This window comes from Chelonoidis abingdonii, chromosome 1, assembly GCF_003597395.2.
Source record: "Chelonoidis abingdonii isolate Lonesome George chromosome 1, CheloAbing_2.0, whole genome shotgun sequence".
Taxonomy (NCBI): Eukaryota; Metazoa; Chordata; order Testudines; family Testudinidae; genus Chelonoidis; species Chelonoidis abingdonii.
In genome coordinates this window covers 257,962,390-257,985,110 of record NC_133769.1, presented here as the reverse complement: position 1 = coordinate 257,985,110, position 22,721 = coordinate 257,962,390, and the positions used below count along the sequence as shown (strand labels likewise).

At 41.4% G+C, this 22,721-nt stretch overlaps 1 protein-coding gene across 2 annotated transcripts in view; it reads left to right on the top strand.

Annotated features, from left to right (window-relative positions):
* Positions 1–22,190, top strand: part of SEPTIN10 (septin 10) — a 63,193-nt gene extending 41,003 nt beyond the window's left edge. The window contains exons 8-11 of one of the 2 annotated variants that reach the window (XM_075061389.1): positions 8,239–8,307; positions 11,954–12,086; positions 19,269–19,459; positions 19,705–20,721. In XM_075061389.1, coding sequence (XP_074917490.1) covers positions 8,239–8,307; positions 11,954–12,086; positions 19,269–19,459; positions 19,705–19,834 — 523 coding nt within the window. In that variant the 3' untranslated portion in view covers positions 19,835–20,721. Of the gene's footprint in view, positions 1–8,238; positions 8,308–11,953; positions 12,087–19,268; positions 19,460–19,704; positions 20,722–20,810 lie in introns of those variants that run through there. The other variant, XM_032777810.2, reaches the window with a different exon arrangement.
* The last annotated feature ends 531 nt before the right edge of the window (positions 22,191–22,721 follow it).

Genomic DNA, 22,721 nt, shown 5'->3' with positions numbered 1-22,721 from the left:
ATGGTCAGAAATAATTGAATACATAACTTCAACCCTATAAAATCACTGGTACTGCTTTTAACTTCTTTAATTTCTTTACCCATAAAGATTAGAAATTTGTTTGTGCCACAGAAAATCTCCAAATAGCCTGCCATAGAATTAAGGGGGGATTCCAAAAATTCTCATGAAAAGCAAAAAGAAAGAGCTTACTTGGAAACAGTCTTTTTTTGTATAATTGCACTTTGCACAGCAAATCCTCATAATTCCTATTTCCCAATTTTTCTATCTTTTCTAACTTCCTGAACTTTTTTCTTTATGTAGCCTCTTCTTTCCACATGTATGACTGCTTCATTTGTACGTGCACATTGCGTGTTAGAATTCTTCCAGAAATAGACTTCTGAACTGCCAGTTTTTTTCTCTCCTTCCAGTCTATAATTAGGAGTCGAATTCTATTGAGAATGGAAATCTGTGAAGTGCAATTTACTGCTGTGCAGTAGTGGTGGCCAACTCTGGGATGGAATAAACATAAAAAACAGCAAAATATCCTGGAACTTAGAAATGTTTTTTAATGCTCTGACTCATCATTATTTGATATTTTTATATCTGCCCATCTTTACCCAGTTATTACTAATACTAAAAAGTAACACATGTTCCAACTATTTTTAGAATAGTTTTTCTAGTTGCATAAATTTTCAGTTTTCATCTTTATCTCTTAGAAGAAGCTACAGAGCTGCAGCAACAGATACGAACTGCAGAATGTTAATGTTTAGGACAACACGGTTTTTGGCATTGATTAAATGAATACCTGTTTTTAGCATTATTCTGTCAAGTGGCACATGATCATACTGGACATGAGAGCACTTTCCAAAAGGTCTAAAGACCTTCAGAAAACCTCTCTAGCAACCAGATGGTAATGTAGAACATCAGCTACCATGAGAGAAATCTGAATGTAACTGCACATGTATAGAATATTTGATTAGATAATCTTGAGTTGTCCCTCAATCACGACACTATGTAGTGAATTAAATCATTCTTGACCAAACCTAACAGGAAGCATATGAGCTTTCCATAAGTAGAAAACTAAGGGTCAGATCCAAAGCTCACTGACTTCAGTGAAAGGCTTTCCATTTGCTTTTACTTCATGGACTTTAGGTCAGGCTTTAAATGCATTGGTAGCTGAATAATTCTTCCTTCAAATGGGGAAATTGTTTGTGTAAATGGCAAAAGGTCTTAGCTGGCATTAAGAGACAAGTTCAGCGATACCACTGTATTGCAGCTGACAAATCTAGTTTCAGCTGCTATTGGAAATGGCCATAGTCAGCATCTTAAATGTGTTGACTGCAGTACTGTCTACGTTTTCTTAATGTTGGTGTTCATATAGCTGCAATTTCTTCAGCAAAATGCATATGGCATCTAAACTAAAGCTTCAGGCTGCTTTAAACTTAAACTATTTCCAGGCCTAAAGTTGCAGCGTTATACCTATATGTTTTAACACTCTACTCCCTGGATGTTGATTGGAATTGGATTCTCTGACAAGAAATCAGAATTACAGAAAGCTGTAACTGCCATTGGTGTGCAGCTGTATTGGGGGCCTATTGAGTAGCTAGCCTACTGAGAACCCTGCGATTGATGGCAAGCATACTCTTTTGTGACAGATGAATTAGATATGCTTAGCCACAACTATTGAAGGCATCATTGTTTTTTTAAGGAGGGAAATAAGTACAGTAAAAGAATTTAAAGAGAGGAATTAACTAACTGATTTATTGTGACAAAAATGGGCAAGCGGGATCTGCATGCAATTCTCCCTGTGTTCTGTACCACAGTGAGAATTACAGTGATGCCTAAAAGAGAAGGCACTTGGTTTGTCTGAAGGAAAATTTGCATAACTTTATAATGAGAAGAGAGAATTGAGAGGATTCATTTGATATACAGTCTGCCCAAAAATGTAACATTATCCATAAAGTATTTGAATAATATTCTGACTTTGCTGCATCAAGAGCTTTGTGGTATTGCACGTATGTCATTTTGATGATTTAATAAATACCCTCATATAGTTGCCACTAATTAATGATTGATAATTTGTTTTGAATTTAATTTTAGTCCAAAACTGTTCCTTTTGCAGACCAACAGTAATAGGTCTTGAATTGTCAGGACTGCTGATGAGGTCATAGGCAGAGAAAACCATAATTGGTTTTCATAAATTGTCTAGTATGAAAAACTATGTTGATAAGTGTCCATTGCTTGTAAGGCAGTGGAATAATTATCGTGCCCCAAAGCATGCTAGGTCCTCTCAGAAAACCTGGAAAGAAATGGTCCCAATTCCAAATTGAAGAGTTAGAAATTACTTAAGGTACAAGTGAGTGTAAGAAGGAATAGGAATGGGAGAGCAAAGATAACAATTTTTCATGGTTAAATAAGGCCAATAAATATAGTAGTCCTCCTAATCTAATGTCCTCTGTGAGTTTGCTTAGTAATAAGAACAGTTAACTGTTATTTATTTGTAGCTGCATTCCAGACTTTTTTTTGTTTATAATCGAATTCTAGCAAACCACTATATCCTAATCCCCACAGGATTTAAATGGCGCTGGTTGTGATTTAGATTGTATTAATCTGAATTAAGGATGTCTAACCAACAAATCTTATACATGTGCCTTGTAAAAGAATACTTGTATGCAAAGAAGGATCAGCGGAATCACATAGGATCACGATGAGATAAGCTTCATGTGTGAGGCCCTATCGCAAAAGGGTATTACTAAGTGTAGTGATGTATACTAAACAAACATCAATCTAAACAGATGTGTGGTATACAGTTTTAGAAACTAGAATTTATCTAACACTTTGTAGGGTGTATGGTTCATCACTTGAAGTCAAACATAGCTGGTTTGGTCATGTGGTTAGAACTCTTGTTTACTAGCCCTGAAAATAGCCAACCTGTTACCAATCTGGAAATCAAGTTGTTGAAGGATTTAGAATTTAAAAGTTAGAGTGGAGGAGAGGAGACGTTGAGAGAGAGAGAGAGAGATAATTGTATGGTAGCTCTTTGAAGAGAATAAACGATTGAGTAGATCTGCAAGCTGCAATTTAAAAATCCAGAAATCTGATACTACTTGTATCATGTACTTAAATTACGTTGGCCTTTCTTTAAGATGAGTGTCTTTCTGTTTGCTTCCAGTCATAATCAGTCAGAGCCTGATTCTGACAGGTGTAGAGCACCTGCAACTTCCCTGGAGTAAAAGTTGTGATAGTCAGCCCCCCATTTATATATGGCCATTAATTCAGAAAGTATACTGTCTTGAGCTATTGGAACCTTTAATGTTAAATTGGTATCCTAAAGCCCATTTACCACTTAGGTCTAGTCTACACTACGGGGGGGGGGGGGAAGGGAAATCAACCTAAGATACTCAACTTCAGCTACAAGAATAGCGTAGCTGAAGTCGACGTATCTTAGGTTGACTTACCTCACGTCCTCACGGTGTGGGGTGGACTGCCACTGCTCCTCTGTCAACTCTGCTTCTGTCTCTTGCTGCGGTGGAGTACAGGAGTCAACGGCAGAGCAATTGTGGATCGATTTATCGCGTCTACACTAGACATGATAAATCGATCCCTGATAGATCGATCACTACCCACCGACATGCCCTTAAACAAACAATCATTACCTGTACCTCATCAATTTATAGGCAATCTATGAGTGGAATTCTATTATACTGTGTCCTGATCCAGCAAAAGTGTTTGTTCCTCTCTTCTCTCCTCTGCTGTAGATAGAAGTGTGTGCAGGCAGAGTCCAGAGTGAAGTGACTCCTGGCTGGTGCCTCCCTGAGTCTTTCCTTTGGTTCCTAGGTTGGCAGGTGGTAGGAGGCTAACTGACAGCTAATAAGCATCCCTCCTGCAGTCCACTGCTTGCTGCCCAATGCTATGTTAGGGCCTACTCAGGATATTTCCTAAATTCTTCCCTTAGGAGATGTTTATCCTCTGGTGGAAGAAAACTGGCTATCACAGGAGCATTGAAAATATATGCTACTAGTCTGCATAGATGGGGAAAGATACATACACCTTGTAAAATGGATGTTTGTTTACTTTCTTGGATTAAAGTTAATCTTTTTTTATTCTTTATTTTTCTGCATTCACAACATGTGGGTCTCACAAGCTTCCCAGCCAATTTTCTTTTAAAGGGCCATGATGTTGGATTACATTTTAAATTCTTCAGAGCAGGCACTTGTCCTTGTTCTGTGGGGTTTTCAGAGAAGGGCAACGAGTGATTAGGAGCATGAAAAAGTTCTTCATGTGAAGAAAGATTAGGATGGTTTACCATAAAAAGAAGATGAATTAAAAGGGACATTATAAAAGTACAGAGAAGATTGACTGGTCGATTCTGTTGTCCCCAGGCCATAACATAGAACAAGAGGAAATTAAGTGACATTAATAGCTGACAAAATCAAAACTGATAAAATGAAGTATCAGAGGGGTAGCCGTGTTAGTCTGGATCTGTAAAAGGAGCAAAGAATCCTGTGGCACCTTATAGACTAACAGACACTTTGGAGCATGAGCTTTCGTGGGTTAATACCCACTTCGTCAGATGCATGTAGTGGAAATTTCCAGGGGCAGGTATATATATATGCAAGCAAGCTAGAGATAATGAGGTTAGTTCAATCAGGGAGGATGAGGCCCTGTTCTAGCAGTTGAGGTGTGAAAACCAAGAGAGGAGAAACTGGTTCTGTAGTTGGCAGACCATTCACAGTCTTTGTTTAATCCTGAGCTGATGGTGTCAAATTTGCAGATAAACTGAAGCTCAGCAGTTTCTCTTTGAAATCTGGTCCTGAAGTTTTTTTCCTGGAGGATGGCCACCTTAAGGTCTGCTATAGTGTGGCCAGGGAGGTTGAAGTTCTCTCCTACAGGTTTTTGTATACTGCCATTCCTAATGTCTGATTTGTGTCCATTTATCCTTTTCCGTAGAGACTGTCCAGTTTGGCCGATGTACATAGCAGAGGGGCATTGCTGGCATATGATGGCGTATATTACATTGGTGGACGTGCAGGTGAATGAACCGGTGATGGTGTGGCTGATCTGGTTAGGTCCTGTGATGGTGTCGCTGGTGTAGATATGTGGGCAGAGTTGGCATCGAGGTTTGTTGCATGGATTGGTTCCTGAGCTAGAGTTACTATGGTACGGTGTGCAGTTGCTGGTGAGAATACGTTTCAGGTTGGCAGGTTGTCTGTGGGCAAGGATTGGCCTGCCACCCAAGATCCGTGAAAGTGTGGGATCATTGTCCAGGATGGGTTGTAGATCCCTGATGATGCGTTGGAGGGGTTTTAGCTGGGGGCTGTATGTGATGGCCAGTGGAGTCCTGTTGGTTTCTTTCTTGGGTTTGTCTTGCAGTAGGAGGCTTCTGGGTACACGTCTGGCTCTGTTGATCTGTTTCCTAGTTTCCTCGTGCGGGTATTGTAGTTTTGAGAATGCTTGGTGGAGATTTTGTAGGTGTTGGTCTCTGTCTGAGGGGTTAGAGCAGATGCGGTTGTACCTCAGTGCTTGGCTGTAGACAATGGATCGTGTGATGTGCCCGGGATGGAAGCTGGAGGCATGAAGGTAGGCATAGCGGTCGGTAGGTTTTCGATATAGGGTGGTGTTAATGTGACCATCACTTATTTGCACCGTGGTGTCTAGAAAGTGGACCTCCCGTGTAGATTGGTCCAGGCTGAGGTTGATGGTGGGGTGGAAGTTGTTGAAATCGTGGTGGAATTTTTCTAGAGTCTCCTTCCCATGGGTCCAGATGATGAAGATGTCATCAATGTAGCGTAGGTAGAGAAGGGGCGTGAGTGGACGAGAGCTGAGGAAGCGTTGTTCCAGGTCAGCCATAAAAATATTGGCGTATTGTGGGGCCATGCGGGTGCCCATAGCAGTGCCACTGATCTGGAGGTATATATTGTCATCAAACTTGAAATAGTTGTGTGTGAGTATAAAGGCACAGAGCTCAGCAGCCAGTTGTGCTGTGGCATCATCAGGGATACTGTTCCTAACAGCTTGTATTCCATCTGTGTGTGGGATGTTTGTGTAGAGAGCCTCTACATCCATGGTGGCTAGGATGGTGTTTTCTGGGAGGTGACCAATGCATTGTAGTTTCCTCAGGAAATCAGTGGTGTCACGGAGATAGCTGGGAGTGCTGGTGGCATAGGGTCTGAGTAGAGAGTCCACATATCCAGACAGTCCTTCAGTGAGAGTGCCAATGCCCGAGATGATGGGGCGTCCAGGATTTCCGGGTTTGTGGATCTTGGGTAGTAGATAGAATAACCCTGGTCGGGGCTCTAAGGGTATGCTGATTTGTTCCGGTGTTAGTGTAGGGAGTGTCCTGAGTAGATGCTTCAGTTTCTTAGTGTATTCCTCAGTGGGATCTGAGGGAAGTGGCCTGTAGAATTTGGTATTGGAGAGTTGTCTGGCGGCCTCCTTCTGGTAGTCAGACCTGTTCATGATGACAACAGCACCTCCTTTATCAGCCTCTTTGATGATAATGTCAGGGTGGTTTCTGAGGCTGTGGATGGCATTGCGTTCTGCACGACTTAGGTTATGAGGCAAGCGATGTTGTTTTTCCACGATTTCTGCCTGTGCACGTCGGCGGAAGCATTCAATGTATAGGTCCAGACTGTCATTTCGACCCTCAGGAGGAGTCCATGTGGAGTTCTTCTTCTTGTGCTGTTGGTGGGAGGGTACCTGTGTATCGGTGCACTGTTCAGTGTTGTCCTGGAAGTATTCTTTGAGTCGTAGACGGCGAAAGTAGGCTTCCAGATCGCCACAGAACTGTATCATGTTGGTGGGGGTGGCAGGGCAGAAAGAGAGTCCCCGAGATAGGACAGACTTTTCTTCTGGGCTGAGTGTGTGGTTGGATAGATTGATGATATTGCTGGGTGGGTTGGGGGTACCACGGTTGTGGCCCCATGTGGCAGGTAGGAATATTTTTTCCCCACAATGCTTAGATGATGTAACTCATTATAACAGGATGTCTTTGAAGTCAGAAATTAGGTTCAAAGAGGGTTTGGATGTTCGGATGTTCTTGCTAACCATATAGAGCAGTGGTTTTCAACCTGTGATCTGCAGACCCTTGGGTGTCTGCAAACCATTTTAAGATTTCCAAAGATGTCCGCACCTCCGTTTGAAATTTTTTAGGGTCCATAAATGAAAAAAGTTTGAAAACCACTGATACGGAGTTTACAGTTAGTGCTTAAAAAAAAAAGTATTGGAAGGGATATAAAACCTCTTGTGTCAGGGTTTAAACCAATCTCTAACTACTAGGGATTAGGATTACACAGTCATGGAAGCCAGACTTTCTCTCAGCTGCCTACTGTGGGGTTTCTTGCACCTTCTCCTGAAGTATCTGGTGCTGATCACTCTCATAGGGCTGGTCTACACTACGGGGTAAAATCGATTTTAGATACGCAATTTCAGCTACATGAATAACGTAGCTGAAGTCGAATATCTAAAATCGATTTACTCACCCGTCCTCACCGCGCGGGATCGATGTCCGCGGCTTGCCATGTCGATTCTGGAACTCTGTTAGGATTGGTGGAGTTCCGGAATCGATATAAGCGCGCTCAGGGATCAATATATCCCATCTAGATTAGACGCAATATATCGATCCCCGAGCAATCGATTTTAATGCGCCGATACGGCGTGTAGTCTAGACGTGGCCATAGATGGGATACTGGACTGGATAGATCATAGGTCTGATCCACTATGGGGAATTTCTATATCTCATCTTTTGTTTAAAGTGCTATGCTGTGTGTATAACAACAAAATCATGCCAGCCATTATCGCTAAAAGGATCTTGAACCTCATCCTTAACCAGTCATTTAGATACAGATTGCCTCTTGTTCAAGCCTTTATTCGGGTAAATGCCAAGGTACATTCTGAAAGTCCACTATTGTCAAATTTAGGAAACCTCTGGGATAGTGAGTCTGAAAACACCTTGCCACCATCTTCATAATTTAAATCTTGAGACTGTTAACTGTAGTGCCTTAACTCCTGTTGAGTTTTGATACTGAAGAGTGCTAAAGCTTTTCTGTCAAATGAAGAGTTTTATTAATAGAGTATATCTGAGAAGTAAGTTATCTGAATCACTCTTAAGGTAGGTTATTTGGATCACTCTCTTTATATTTCTATCAACTTGTAAATTTGATCTTTGTGAGATGAAATATTTAGTGTCCTACTAAGCCTGCTTAAATTAAGCTCATTGAACATGAGCAAAACTTGATTGATTTGCGCCTTTGTTTTTAGGGTCCCCCTACTAAAGGGTTACACAGATAGCAAAAAGTCTATATCTCACAGCCACGCTTCTGTAGAAAGGTAGGTAGTAGTGCTATAGTGAAGTATGTGAAGTGTATTAGTAAAATATTAAAAATTATTTACCTTATTTGTATGTAAATGCCTTTGTCACAAACTCCCTTCCCCCAGCAATCCTTCTTACAGAAAGGGTGATAATATCCCTGTTTTAGATATTCATTTTAAAGCTGGAGTGCATTATACAAAGCATGTCAGAGCCATTTTGAAAAGCATTTAACTGACCACAGTATACACAATTCATTAGATACGTATAGTGCCAACTTAAACTCTGATGAAATATAAACCACTCTTAAAGCACTTTTTAGATCGTTGTTCTGCTGACATTAAACATTGTGGGGAAGGTTGAAGTTATTACATGTTCTGTTTTTGTCGTTGTGATTCGCAAAACAATACTATATTTTAGAAACAAACTGAAAAAAGAACAAAAAATAGTGCTTTTATAAGTGATTATTTGGTAAATCTGATATCTTCAAGGCAGACTTCTTTGTGTGAACTTCATGGATGCATACCATTTTAGCCAGTATGTTTCTCTGCAGAACTATTCCTGTAAATATAATTTTCAACATATATCTAAGTGAATGAATGTCTAGGAAAGGTGCCTTAATTTCTCTGTTTCTTTTAATTTGAAAGAAGATAGTGACAACTTACTCATTAAGATCTTGCGGTGATGATTTTTATTTTTAAAGAAGTGACCTGGTCTCATCTCATAAAATTATTGATGTGGGGACCTTTCACCATTCCAGCACTAAATCTGAGCTGTGCAAGTGATGACTTATATTTGACACTTTTAATGTGCTCAAAAAAATACCCCAGCTACAGGTCAACAGCAACTATCTATCTAGGAACTGAAATTATAGCATAGTATCAAAACATCTCACAGACATAAATTCATTAATCTTCCCAACAGTCTTTTCTTTTATTAAGCTGGTTTATACTTAGAGACTTGAGATGTTTACTACCATGACTTATTTTTTTAAAAATGGACTGTTCATTTGGTTGAAAAAACACACGGTACCTGAGGCAGATCTACACTACAGCAGGGATCAACACTCTGAGGTCGATCCACTGGCAGTTGATGTAGCAGGTCTAGTAAAGACCTGCCAGATCACCTGCAGTTTGCTCTCCAGTCAATCCCTGTACTCTACTCCCAACAAGAAGAGTGAGGTAAGCGTAAACCCCACAGTAACTTGACCTAAGGTACGTTGACTCCAGCTACGATATTCCACGTAGCTGGAGTTGCATAGTGTAGGTCGACTTACCACATTAGTGTAGACATAGCCTGAGATACAAGGATTGTGACACAAGTAAGTTACTTTATCCCACATTGGGAGAGGAGAAGAGAAAGGAAAGTAGTGTTGTCACAATGATTAACTTAGCAATGGTGTCAGACTCTTACCTGGTAGTGAATTGGGGAGAGCTTTAGAGTAAGAAGAGGTGAATCATCCCCCTTTGCCATTACCCCACTGAAAGGATGTTGCAGTACCACCACCCAACAGTCAGTGAGGCAGCAAGCAACAAAGTGCTGAATGTATGGAGGAAAAAAAGTAGTGAAGGAACTACATCTAATTTAATAATTGAAACATTCAGCAGCAAGACTTTCATAGAAGGATGAAAGAAAGAAGTGGAGTGAATAGACTGTCAGCACTGGTGATGTCATACTTCCTGTTACGTTGACTCAGAACGGATTGATATTTAGGAATGGGGAGCTTTCCTGCCACTGTCATAGAATTAAGTACAAATAACAAGAGGTGAAACTATTTCAGTTTATTGTAACATCTACATCAGCAAGTTCTGAATCAGGAAAACTAAGAACTTTTTATACTGAAGATTACTTTGACTGATAACAACTGAACAGGAATTAAATCTGTTAATGTGCCAAAAAGGAAGAACATAAGTTAATGAATAAAAAGATGTTGATGCAGTGTTTCAGCAGCCTGGAAGGAAGCCATGATCCTTGCTGTTGATAGCTGAGGAAAGATGCCAGATGCAGCTAGAAAAGGGAACAAGAATATTAAAGAAGGCAAACAGGGCACATGTAACACCAGAACAGAGAGGGACATTGCCAACATTTCGACTTTGTCATGGTTATTTTTAGTAAAAGTCATTGACAGGTTGTGGACAGTAAATTCACGGAGGCCTGTAACCTGTCTGTGATTTTTACCAAGAATAATGGGGAGGTCTGACATGGGGAGTGATTGAAGCCCAAGCCCCAGGGCGGGGAGGATGAGAGTCTAAAGCCCCACTGTGGAAGAGGGGGACTCCAGCATCCACTGCCATGATGGCTGACAGTTCCAGGGCCCCTGCTGCCTGCAGTGGCTCAGAGCTGCGGGGTCCCCCAGCAGCTGACAGCTGAAGCCCCGCTGCCCCAGGGCACACAGCTGAAGCGGAAAATGTCACTGAGGTTTCTGAAAGTCATGGAATCCATGACCTTCATGACGCAATCTTATCCTTGATCATTGCTAATACTTCGAAGCTCCTTTTATTAAACCACTCATCAGCATTATTTCCTGTAAGAGACAGGCCCAGGTCCTCAGCTGGTGTAATTTAAATGGACTTATCTATACCAGCTGAGGGTCTGGCCCACAAACTCAATTATCGTAGACTTTACTGTCTTACAAAACATTTATTCAGATACTTTTTGGAAAGAGCATTTTTCATCCAAGTGTGACAAAGCATTTCTCAAAGATGGGTAGGTTATCCTTTTTTTAAGATGGGAACTGAGGTGTGGGTACAGGAATAAAACAACATGATCTGATTAACAGTTTTGTTGTTGATACCCTGCTTCTGTGTTTTGTGTTCAGGTTTTTGCTTGATAGCATGAACTATTTTTTCGTTACCCTCTTAATAATTTCAAAGACCAGTATAGTACGCTTTAAATGTGTTAGCTTTTGTGAAGAAACTATTTTTTTTAAAACCATATTAACAAAAATGTTTTTGTTAAGGAAATTCAGACTTTTCAAGAAATAAGCCTATATCAAAGTACCTGTAAAATCAGATATCACCTTTAGCCACGTGACTATCCCAGATATTCAATTTTGAAATCACATAAAGAATCCTATATATTTTGTTTGAGGGTCACATTATTTCCCTTTCATTCAGGTTGAGCCTTCTTACTTCACTTATTTCCCCAAGGATAGCTTTTTATAGGGCATAATCAATCTAATAGCTGTTGTGTGTGAAGTAGCATCTTGGATGAAACATTTCAGAGATGCTAAGTTTTCATTGATTACAATCAGTCTATCCAAGTATGAGAGAACTCCTATCCTTTTCCAACATATTGAGTGTCTTACCACCTCCTTTTCTTGTAAACTCTGCATTTTGCAAAATGGAGATTGATAGTGTTCCTACTCCATGTTTCAAGAATTGTAACAGTCCTAAACTGCTGTAATTTGAAGTGATTCAAATCAGATCAGTAAAGGGCTTCTTGTCAGTTTTTTCAAATCTACCCAGGCGTGTTTATTACAAAGGTGTAGGGAGTAGTTGCTTCTATTTAAGGTTGTTTATTACTTGCATATGAGAAATTTGAGAGATTTTTACATGAGCTGAACAACTTGTTGAAGTAATGTGCCAAACTGTATTTACATGCTTCCTTTATGTTTCCTTATCTTACAAACAATATAGTAGAGACTATAAATTCTCTGGACTTCAGTCTACAGGAGACCTATGAAGCTAAGAGGCATGAGTTCTTTGGCGAATTGCAGCGGAAGGAGGAGGAGATGAGACAGATGTTTGTGCAGAGAGTCAAGGAGAAGGAAGCAATATTGAAAGAAGCTGAGCGAGAGGCAAGTATGCCTCTTTTCTTTTAATGTACAAGTGTTTGGAATATTTTAGCAAAATCACTACTACAATCATACCTATTAATTATTAACTCTTGTATAACACTAGAGCTAAAAGGACACAACTAAGTAGAGTTCCATTGTGCTGGACACTGTACAGAAATATAATAAATGACAATATCATTCCTCAAAGAGCATACAGTTAAAGAACTGGACAGATGGAGAAGAGAAATACACGTGGACTTGGACAGAGTGATGGAGATAGGGTAACATAACAGTCTGCACAGTTCTTAGCCATTGTATAGCAATAATCGCAGCTCACCATGGCCTGGCCATTATCAAATTGCAGTTTTCCGTATGCATTATGGCAGAAGTGAGTTTTGAGGAGGGAGCTGAAAGAAGGTAAGGTGGTGACTACAGATTTTGATTGGGAGTATTTTCCATACATCATGGTTAGCATGGGAAGAAGCACAGAAGTGCTTGTTGAAGAGGTGGGTGATTGAGACATTATTAGTGGAATTAAAGTGGGAGTCAGTGTTGCAGTAAAATGAGTTAAAAGGGGTTGGGCTAAATTGTGGAGTGCTTTTAAAAAAAAAAGGACATAATTTGATGCATTGGGGGTGTGGGAGGCAGCGATGGACGAAGCCTATACTAGTAAATATCCTGCTTATATTATTTATAAGTTCACCATTGCAGTAGTATCTAGGTATATCTTTTAAATTCATCAAAAGAAATTGCAAGATTTCTATAGAAATCCTGCAGGTTTTCAATATTCTTCAGCCCAAACAGCTGAATGTGTGGTCATCCCCATAAACCAGGGTATTCTGGAGCTGTGTAGGGAGTTTGAGTTAACCCAAGCTTCAATTCCTACCTGCTTTAAGGCAGGCATACACTATGTATCAAATTCCTGAGAAGGATTTTGAATATTTTTTTAATTTCACCTAATACCAGGCTCTCTCTGCTAGTGGTAGTAGCTAATGAGAAATCTAGACTGGAGCTTCTAGATCCTTACTTAATAAATGAAGTAGATGGATCTCTTGAGATCTGAGGCATTTGTCAGTGCAAGAAATTCCTCAGAGGATTGTCTTCCATCAAGCCATGCTAGCAAAATTATTTTCTTACCATCCCTCTCCCCCACCCTCCTTATTTAACATTCCATAAGATGGTCCTACACGTTTACCTCAAATCCTGTCTTAAAGTGGTTTCTGATTTCCATTGCAGGTCATTAACCTTGCATTTTTCCTTGCGATACAGGTGCATTTGAAAGGAATTCAGCTCCACGCTTTAAATGTCAAGAGGGTCTTAATTTTATTTTCTAAATAGGATCAAACTAATCCACAAGTTGCCCTCCGTTACTTGTGATGTGTTGGATAAGATTAGAATCGTAAACTCCTTCCCAGCATAAGACTGCCCAAGCAGATCAGGGTATGAATGATTTATTGTGTTCAGCAACCAGTGGGTTTCAGGGCACATTCAGGTAGGTCTAAGGCAGCCTCTACAACATACTTTTGCAGTTTGCTTCTCTAATATACGCAAGATAGTTTGCAGTGTTGTAGCCGTGTTGGTATCAGGATATGAGAGAGAGTGTAGATGGGATAATCTTTTATTGAACCAACTTCGTGAAAAGTACAAGTTTTCAAGCTCAGGGCTGGATTAACTTTTTGTGGACCTGGCACCAAACATATTTGTGGGCTCCCATAGGGGCAGTGGGGAATGGCACAGAGGGGCAGAAGGGTTGGTCCCCAGAGGGAGAGGCCAGTTGGGGACAATGAGACAGGGCATGGTATGGTGGGATCTGCCCCTCTCCGTGCTGCCCAGCACAAGGGCTCTGTTTACAAACCTGCAGCCACCAGACATGCACTGATCCGCCCAACCTTGCGCTGTCAGTATGCCCCTTCCACCTGGGGGTGGGTCCATACCATACCACCCCCCCTGCCCAGTGCCCTGCCTTTATGCCCAGCACCCCCTCGCCCAGAGACCTCCACCAGAGATCCCTATGCTCACCGCCCTCACTGAGACCTCCCTCTGACCTCTGTGCCCAGCGCCCCCCCAGACCACCCCACTGCCCAGCATCCCCCTCACAATCCCACCATCACAGCTGTACAGCACCCCATGAAGAAATTCTGCATAAAAGAAAAATAAAAAAATCTGTGCACAATATTTTAAAATTCTGCAAATTTTATTTGTCAATACATAAATGTGGAAGCTCCAGCATGGCAGTGGGGAGAACAGGCCACTGGTTGCATGAAAGTGGGAGATCACCCTGCATCCTCCCATCATCCCGGGACAGGGACTCAGTAGTGAGGCTGCACCTCACTCTGACACAACGCAAGGGCCAGGCCTGCCCCAGTAATATCCTGGGGCCCTGCCCATCTACGCAAGACACACCAGGCGTAGACAGGTAGGCTCAGCCTGGCAGCAGGATCCAAGTGCAGAAGGACTTAGTGTGGAGAGATCCAGGTGGGTTCTGTATGGGACAGTCTGGGTGTGGGCGGCTCATTGGGGGATCTGGATGCACAGGGACTCATGGGGGAGGGGAGAGCAGGTGCCGGGGCAGTGGAACTCTGCAGAAGGGATCCAGGTGAAGATGGTTGGGACTCAGTATGGGGTGTCTAGGTGTGGGGAGCTCAGTGGGGCAGGACAGGGTCTTGGTGCAGGGGAGGTGGGGTTCATTTGGGGTGGAGGTCCAGGTGCAGCTGGTTGGGGCTCAGTGGGGAGGGTAGGGGGGGCTCAGTGGGGTGTTCAGGTGAAGATGGTTGGGACTCAGTATGGGGTGTCTAGGTGTGGGGAGCTCAGTGGGGCAGGACATGGTCTGGGTGCAGGGGAGGTGGGGTTCATTTGGGGTGGAGGTCCAGGTGCAGCTGGTTGGGGCTCAGTGGGGAGGGTAGGGGGGGCTCAGTGGGGTGTTCTAGATGTAAGGGAGGTGGGGCTTCTCAGGGTGGGGGTTTGATGGGCCTGTTTAATGGGGGAGGCCCAGCTCCTGCCAAGGGGATCCGCATGCTGGGCTCCCACTTCTCCTATCCTCTTCTGTTCCCCATCCAGTGCCCCTTCCTCACTGCTCCATCCGCTCCCCATCCCATCCCTCTTCCTTCCCCACTGCCTCTTCCCCCATCCCCAGTCCATCCCCTGCCTGCCCCGTCCCGCCCCACCATGGGCACTCACTGTTGTACAAAAAACAGGATGGCTGTAAGCACAACCAGCACTAGGACCCAGAAGGCAGCATCCAGCAGGCGCAGTCCCCCGACCCCGTTCCCATTGGCTGTGATTCCCAGCCAGTCGGAGCTGCAGAGCACTTGGGGCAGGGGCAGTGTGCAGAGCTTCCTGGCTGCCCCTACACTTAGAAGCCGGAGGGCGGACATATCGCTGCTCCCGGGAGCTGTGCGGAGCCGCAGCAGGCAGGGAGCTTGCCTTAGCCTCACTACACCAACCAGACTTTTAAAGGCCCAGTCAGCAGTGCTGACCAGAGCCACCAGGGTCCCTTTTCGACCAGGTGTTCCAGTTGAAAATCTGACACCTGGCAACCGTGCCCAAACTAAGCCCATGGGCATTCTCAGCTGCCCCACCTCCCACTCCCTTTGTTTCTTCGTCATTTTCTAAAAGGAAGGAAAGAAATCTGCAGGGGGACCTGTTTTCATTCCCCAAGGAGTATCCCACACAGACCATCTCCAATGCCCTGCTTACCCTCCAGCCTCAGGTGCTGGGAAGTGACTATGTCTGTGCATGAGCTGAGCCTGCCGCACAGCTGGGACTGGTCAGGGATTACTCTGGCTCCTTGGGAACGGCACAGTCAGCCAGGCCAGAGCCTTCGTGGGCTGGGCTCCCTCAGGACCTACTTTCCTGGAGTGGCTCAACCCAGCCTACTGTGCTGCCCCCCACCCACTGGCTGAGACCGGCCTGGTCCCTGCACCAGTCCCAGGCAGCTCGGCCTGGGGAGGTGGGCAGTAGAGACTGCCCAAGCCAGAGCTGCCCCTTCAAGTGAAGCAGACCCCTGGGACATGACCCCTGAGAGCCCACCCAACCCAGCTGTGCCACTGGCCCCACACCCACAGGTTAGGCAGGAGGGAGGGAGGTGAAGAGGAGTAAGTGGTGGGGGGACCTTGAGTTAGAGCTCAGGCAGAGTAGGGAGGGGAAGTGGAGCCACGGTCCGGACACCAGGGCCCCTTCTGAGTGTGGGCCTGGCACCATGATCAACCCAGTACTGTTCAAGCTACACAGAGCTCTTCTGGTCTGGGGAAGGAAGCAGAGTGTCTGAGCTAAATACAGGTTGGGACAGATATTGTTAAGCATAAGGGGTAACCAATGTTTGAAAAGGTCACTTGAAATAAAATGGGTAATTGGGAGCTAGATTGTTATGTGTAAAGGGTTTGAAGTGGGCAATTAAGGGTAGCAGGCAATGTAGTGTGTTACAAATTGTTGTAATAAGCCATAAAAGCAGTGTCCCTGTGAAGTCAATAGTTTTTGGTGTGTAGCAGAGTATGAATTTAAGTTCCCATGGTCTCCTTTTGAAGTTGTTATGCAGATTAGCTTTGAGGACAAGTATTAAAAGATTGGATATGAACCAATTGCTGTGTGAAAAGTGTTCACTCAGAGTGATATGGTGTGTTTGTCATTTATCGTTTTTCTGTGTGAACTCTTTTGAAAGTATAGTGATTCTTGGGGCATTTGATGCACTGGGTGATTTACATTACATGTAATAAGCATGTGTAATAAGCATGGATCTTGAAAGGTATGTTATGGGAGGTATTGATCTTTGTAGCTGTAAAGATATGTCTTCAGGTTTTGCGTTTGTTGTTCTGGAAGCATCTGGTGCTGCTTTGAGTTTACATTTAACAACAAACACTTTGCCCAAACCATGGGAGTGGCCGTTGGTACTAGGTTGCCTCTCCAGTATGCCAGCGTCATCATGGGTCACTTCAAGGAAGAATTTCTGGAAAAATGCACCATGAAACTAGTGATATATCTGAGATACATTGATAATAGTTTCATCCTCTGGACAGGAGACTTAAACTTCCTCATAGATTTTCATCATAACTTTAACAACCACCTATTCATCAGACTCTCCGTAGAACACTCCCACAGCAGCATCAACTCCCTGGACACCATGATTAGCTTAAACAATGGAACCCTACAAACATCTATATACAAGAAACCCACGGGTCACCACACTTATCTTCACAGATCCAACAACCACCCCAGACACACCAAAAAATGTATTGTCTACATCCAGCCACTCAAAAATACCACAGTATTTGCTCCAAAGAGAAAGTCCAGTTTGCATACCTAAACACACTTAAAACCACCTTCACTAAACAAGGAGATTCCACCAGAGAAGTAGATTGCATTCTGGAAAGGGCCACCAAAATATTCTAGGAGAACATTCTTCAGTACAAGGAAAAAACCCCGAAACCATTAACTGCACATCCCAAGCGACACAGTTATATCGACCTACCTCCTGGTGTAGCTCCACCTCCACTTCTTGGGGAGGTGGAGTACCTACACAATGGGAAAAGCTATTCTGTTGGTGTAGGTAGCATCTTCACTAAGTGCCACAGCAGCACAGTTGCAGTTTTGTAAGTGTAGACAAACTCTCAAACACTGCTTCCTTCCCCAGACCTGAAGGAGAGCTCTGTGTAGCTCTAAGGACTTGTACCTCCCACTGACAGAAGTTGGTCAAGTCAAAGATATTACCTCATCTGTCCTACCTCACTTATATGCAAGGTTGATATTTGGAGCTCTTTATGCAGAATTACTCTCTGTACCTGAATTCTGCCCAATTCAGGACAGTAGTCTTGCAGTTACTTCTAAATACTGCTCCTCAGGCTGACCGGCCTACAGGATCACTATTTGCTTGCTAATCTCCCAAGTGTGGCAGTCCATATGGACAGCTTCAACAGAGATTTTGAGCATGCAGTGGTTCACTTGGAGCTGTAACTGCACAGATCCACAGAGAAACTTAACTAAGGCCATGTCTATACTCTGGACCTTATAGCGGCACAGCTGTACTGCTGCAGTTGCGCCACTGTAAGGTCTCCTGTGTAGCCACTTTATGCCAGTGGGAGAGCTCTCTCCCACCAGCATAATTAAACCATCCCCAATGAGTGGCGGTAGATATGTTGGTGGGAGACACCCTCCTGCTGACATAGCACTGTCCACGTCAGCACTTTTGTCGGTGAAACTTAAGTTGGTGAGGGATGTGTTGTTTTTTTTTCACACCCCTGCTTGACAAAAGTTTTGCCGACAAAAGTGCTAGTGTAGACAAGCCTAAAATGTGTTTCTTCAGAAACAAGTCTTGCAGATAAATAATTAACTCTTGTGATACAACAAATAGTTTTTCTCCAACTACTCAAATTGTAGTCCTGGACACTGGGCTACATACATATACAGCCATCTGATGGCTTTCTGATCATCTAGTTTTAGAGAGGTAGAAGTCTTAGATAGTCTGCCCAACAGTTCCTAATTTTCCAACGCTCTGCTAATCTTTTCCTCTTCTCTGAGGTTCTAATATCAAAGAGCTTCACAACTCCAGTTTTTATCAAGCTGTTGTTTTTCTTTACTCAGCTCAGTGATGATTGGATACTTCTCTGTTGAACCATAAAGGGGGCCCTCTCTTCAGTTTTGGAAATGTTACCTGTGGATGCCTCAATTTTTGATCCATAGAAGATATTTCCTGATGCAAATCTACTGCCCTATTTAGTTCTTGCAATTTATAGGCTCCAGCATTATGTTACGTGCAGTAATCGATCATCCAGGATAAGGTTTGGGGCTTGTTTACTCCCTGTTAGTGGTGGAAAAGAATTGCTGACCCCTGTGTCTCCCTGTTAATTTTTTAATACAAATTAAAATCTGTATACATGTCATCCTAAATGCCTTTTTTTTAAAAAAAAGTTGTTTGAAAAAAAAACGGTTGTTTAAGCATTTTTTGTAAATGCAAACACATATAAATATGTTATTGTACTCTGAAAGTTTCTTTAAGTTTTTTTTAAACAAGATTATGGTTCCCTTGTGTTTGATTTATGAATCAGTGTTTTAAGAGCTCAAGATATGTAAGAAATCTGCAATGATAACAAAATGCAAGTTATCTATGTAGCTTACAAAGTTTGCTTTGAGTATTAGTGAGTGTTTTCCTGTGGCAAGGCTACCACCATGTGTCACTGGTTGGAAATGCAATTTTTGTGCTTTGGTTAATAGCTGCAGGCTAAATTTGAACATCTTAAGCGACTTCACCAAGAAGAGAGGATGAAGCTGGAGGAAAAAAGAAAACTCCTGGAAGATGATATGATTGCATTCAATAAAAGGAAAGCTGCTACTGAGTTACTTCAAGCACAGGCATTTGCATCTACACCTAGCGTTAGTTTGAAAAAAGACAAGGACCGTAAAAAGTAAGTGCTCATACTAGCAGTCTGTCTAGGATATCAATAGAGAAAAAAGTCTTCACATTTCAAAGAGTTATTTAGTCATAACCAAACTTCAGTCATTTTAATAAACAGTGTAAATATGTTATCTTTTATATGATGAGAATTAAAGTATGAATAATCATTATGAGTCATTGACTTAAATAACTTAGCTATTTTGACTGATCTGAGGAGCTGCTGTATATTCTATGAGAGTTCTTTTTTTCAATAAGGGATCCAGGTTTTCGGCTTGAACTCCTGTGCTTTGATGTCAGAGATCATGAAATTGTGAACGTGCAGGAACAGAGTGAGAGGGAGAAGTTAGAAAGGGACAGAATCTCACACAGGGAATTCCAGAAATAGCAATTGGATGCAATTGTCGAGTTTTTATGGGTTTAGGGTATGTGTTAGTTTCAAAAGTTGTAGAATTGATCTTTATAGTTACTACTTTTTTCTTGCGTTTCTTCTTTTATTCTTTGTATTATCAGGTGTTATGCTATTTTCTAGTAAAGAGTGAAGCCAATGTAGATCTTTGTGAGTGCTAAACAGTAATCTTTGCTGGGTCAATGGCACTCATTGGCTTGCAATCCTCCAATACCTCCTCTCCACTGAGGAACCAGTTGCTCTGCCATAGTTGTGATTGTCTCATCACATACGTTACAAAAAAGTGTTTTCAGGATTTTGTAACATGGTCCTACAATTGTACTGTATCCTGAATATGGCTCACATTTTTTCACTTTTGGAGCCAGTTGACTTTTGTCTTGTGAAAACTTAAAAAAGTTGTGGAGTTACAGGAGTCCTTTAAAAAGCAGAACTCCAAAATAATTCATTAAAACAAATGTGTTTTCACAAAGAAAAGTGATGCACACAAAATATGTTTTAACTTTGAGTGTGACAAAAACAACAAACATCATAAAATTAATCATTTTGGTCCCTGACGGTGGATTACAATTTAACTGTAAATAACAGTTTGCTTTGTTGTTTTTGTCAGTCTTACTGAAATTGAAAATTCAATTTTGATCTGATACCCAGCTGCATGTCACTGGCCAACTGCTATGCATAATTTTAGAAGTTATATGGGCACACACATTCCCATGAATGCTGGAGCAAGACCAGGCTTGACTTTTTCTTTATATACATCAGTTTTCTATTTCTACTTTACCTTCTCAAAATTGCATCTTATAAACAATGTAGCTACTTTCTTTTCCCTTCATGTCTTCTTGTGTAAGAATTGTACATGAAAATGGATTTATTAACTGTACCATTGTGAATAATTCTTGTGTATAAAGTTTTTCATTTTCTGTGTATTTACTAATGTATTTTTCTGTTTCATTTCCAGCTTTATGTAATACAGAGGATTATGGCAAGCAAATGTTAAAAATTATACAAGTAAGCTATGGTTTCCTATACTTATTCTTTTTCTTCTGTATTTCTCACCAAACAAAAATTTGGAAAATGGCCATTACTACTGCAAATTAAAGAAGAAAAGTATATGGTCAATGTGCATACAGTATTGTAAGTTACTGTTACATTAATATAATTTAATGAACATTTCCACTAAGCAGCTATGTTTATATGCCCTTATACTTTAGGAGCATATGGCCAAGTCACACTTAAGTGCATTGTACCAAAGAAAATATCTCTACCATAGACAGTTTTCATTCATAATATGAATGCTGTAGTACAGAAGTATTCAGTGAATATATATATTATAGCCTTTTGAAAGTAATTTTGATGCGTTATGTTTACTTATTAAACAGCATTTAATGTAACTTCTGAAGTGTTTTGAAATGTATTAAATATTTAAATCTGCTCAAATAACCACTTACTAATTTTGCTGACATTGGTTTATTTTTTATAGAAACATTGTTCTGATTGTGTGATCTAAGCTTTCTAATGAAAACGAATCATGGTCTTCAGTGCTGCAGTGTTGCATGCTAATATATTTGTAGTTGACATTACTAATTGAAGACCACGTCATTTAAAAATATAGTCTAATCCACTTTCATCTGCTTTTCAGTCTTTGGCCTCTTTACATGTATTCCCTGGTTCAGAAGCTGAGCATTTTTTAAATAAACTGGGCTATTAAAGAGACTCATGAGTAACTTTACAAACATGGCTAGTCCCATTTGTTTCCATGAGACTTCTTGCATGCACAAGTTAAACACGTGTATAAGTGTTTCCAGGACTGGAGCCTTATTTTATTTAGATCTCTTTACTACATAAAGACAAACTGTTTAGTGGCTTACAGAATAGGTTGAAGAATCATTTTTTAAAAACAAACTTTGGGAAGTAACCATAGCTTTGTAGTGTTAAAATTATGTCATACAACTAGAACAGATGACTAAACTTCCCTTTTGTTAACTTCAGCATCTTTAGGTTAAACCACGTTTAAAACAATTCTTATATTTTAAAAGTCTCCAATAACTATTTATCTGCAATAATCTATAGACAGTGTCATTCTCCAAAGATGACTTGTACGTTACTATTTTTTAAATAAAATATTAATACATAACTTCACTGAAATAAAATGTACTTGCTGAAAAGTGTCTAAATTGCTTTAAATCCTACTTTTGTGTGTGTTGGTATTAGACACATGGGGTAAGAATTCATGTTACTCTTAAAAATAAACAAAAGTAATACAGTTGCAATTTTTTCAAACATTTTTCTTAAACAAATGATTTATTGGCTAAAATAAAATTTTAGTTCTGGCGCATTGGCTTAGGAAGTCAGACTGGTTCATACACTGTTACTGTACTCAAGCTCTGGCCCTTCTGAGTTTATTTAGACTGAGGAGATGGTGCACACAAAGATGAGATACGGTGATAAGAGGGGAGGAGAGTACTGGAAAGGAGCAGTAGTATAACCGGAGATGAAGTGTAGTTTGGAAAGGTCCATAACTGCCTTTGGGTGCACTTACCCTGAAATATAAGACACCGAATAAGTGCTGGTATGTGTACTTGCATGCCATACAGTACAGTAGAGTTCAAAGCATTAGAAAGCAATTACAATCATCATGTGGGAAATAAGAGTTTAGGTGGAACACTTTTTAATTTACCATAATTCTGTATATGCTCATTAAGCAGGCCCTTCTGAAAGGACTATTCTGTTCATGTAGTGATTGCTAGGATATTCATTCTAGTTTCATTGTTGCTGTTTTGATGCCCCCTATCACAATGCATACTGTATGCATTATTAAGGCTAAGATTTTAAGGCATGGATATTTTTAAAAGAAGTCACAGACAGGCCA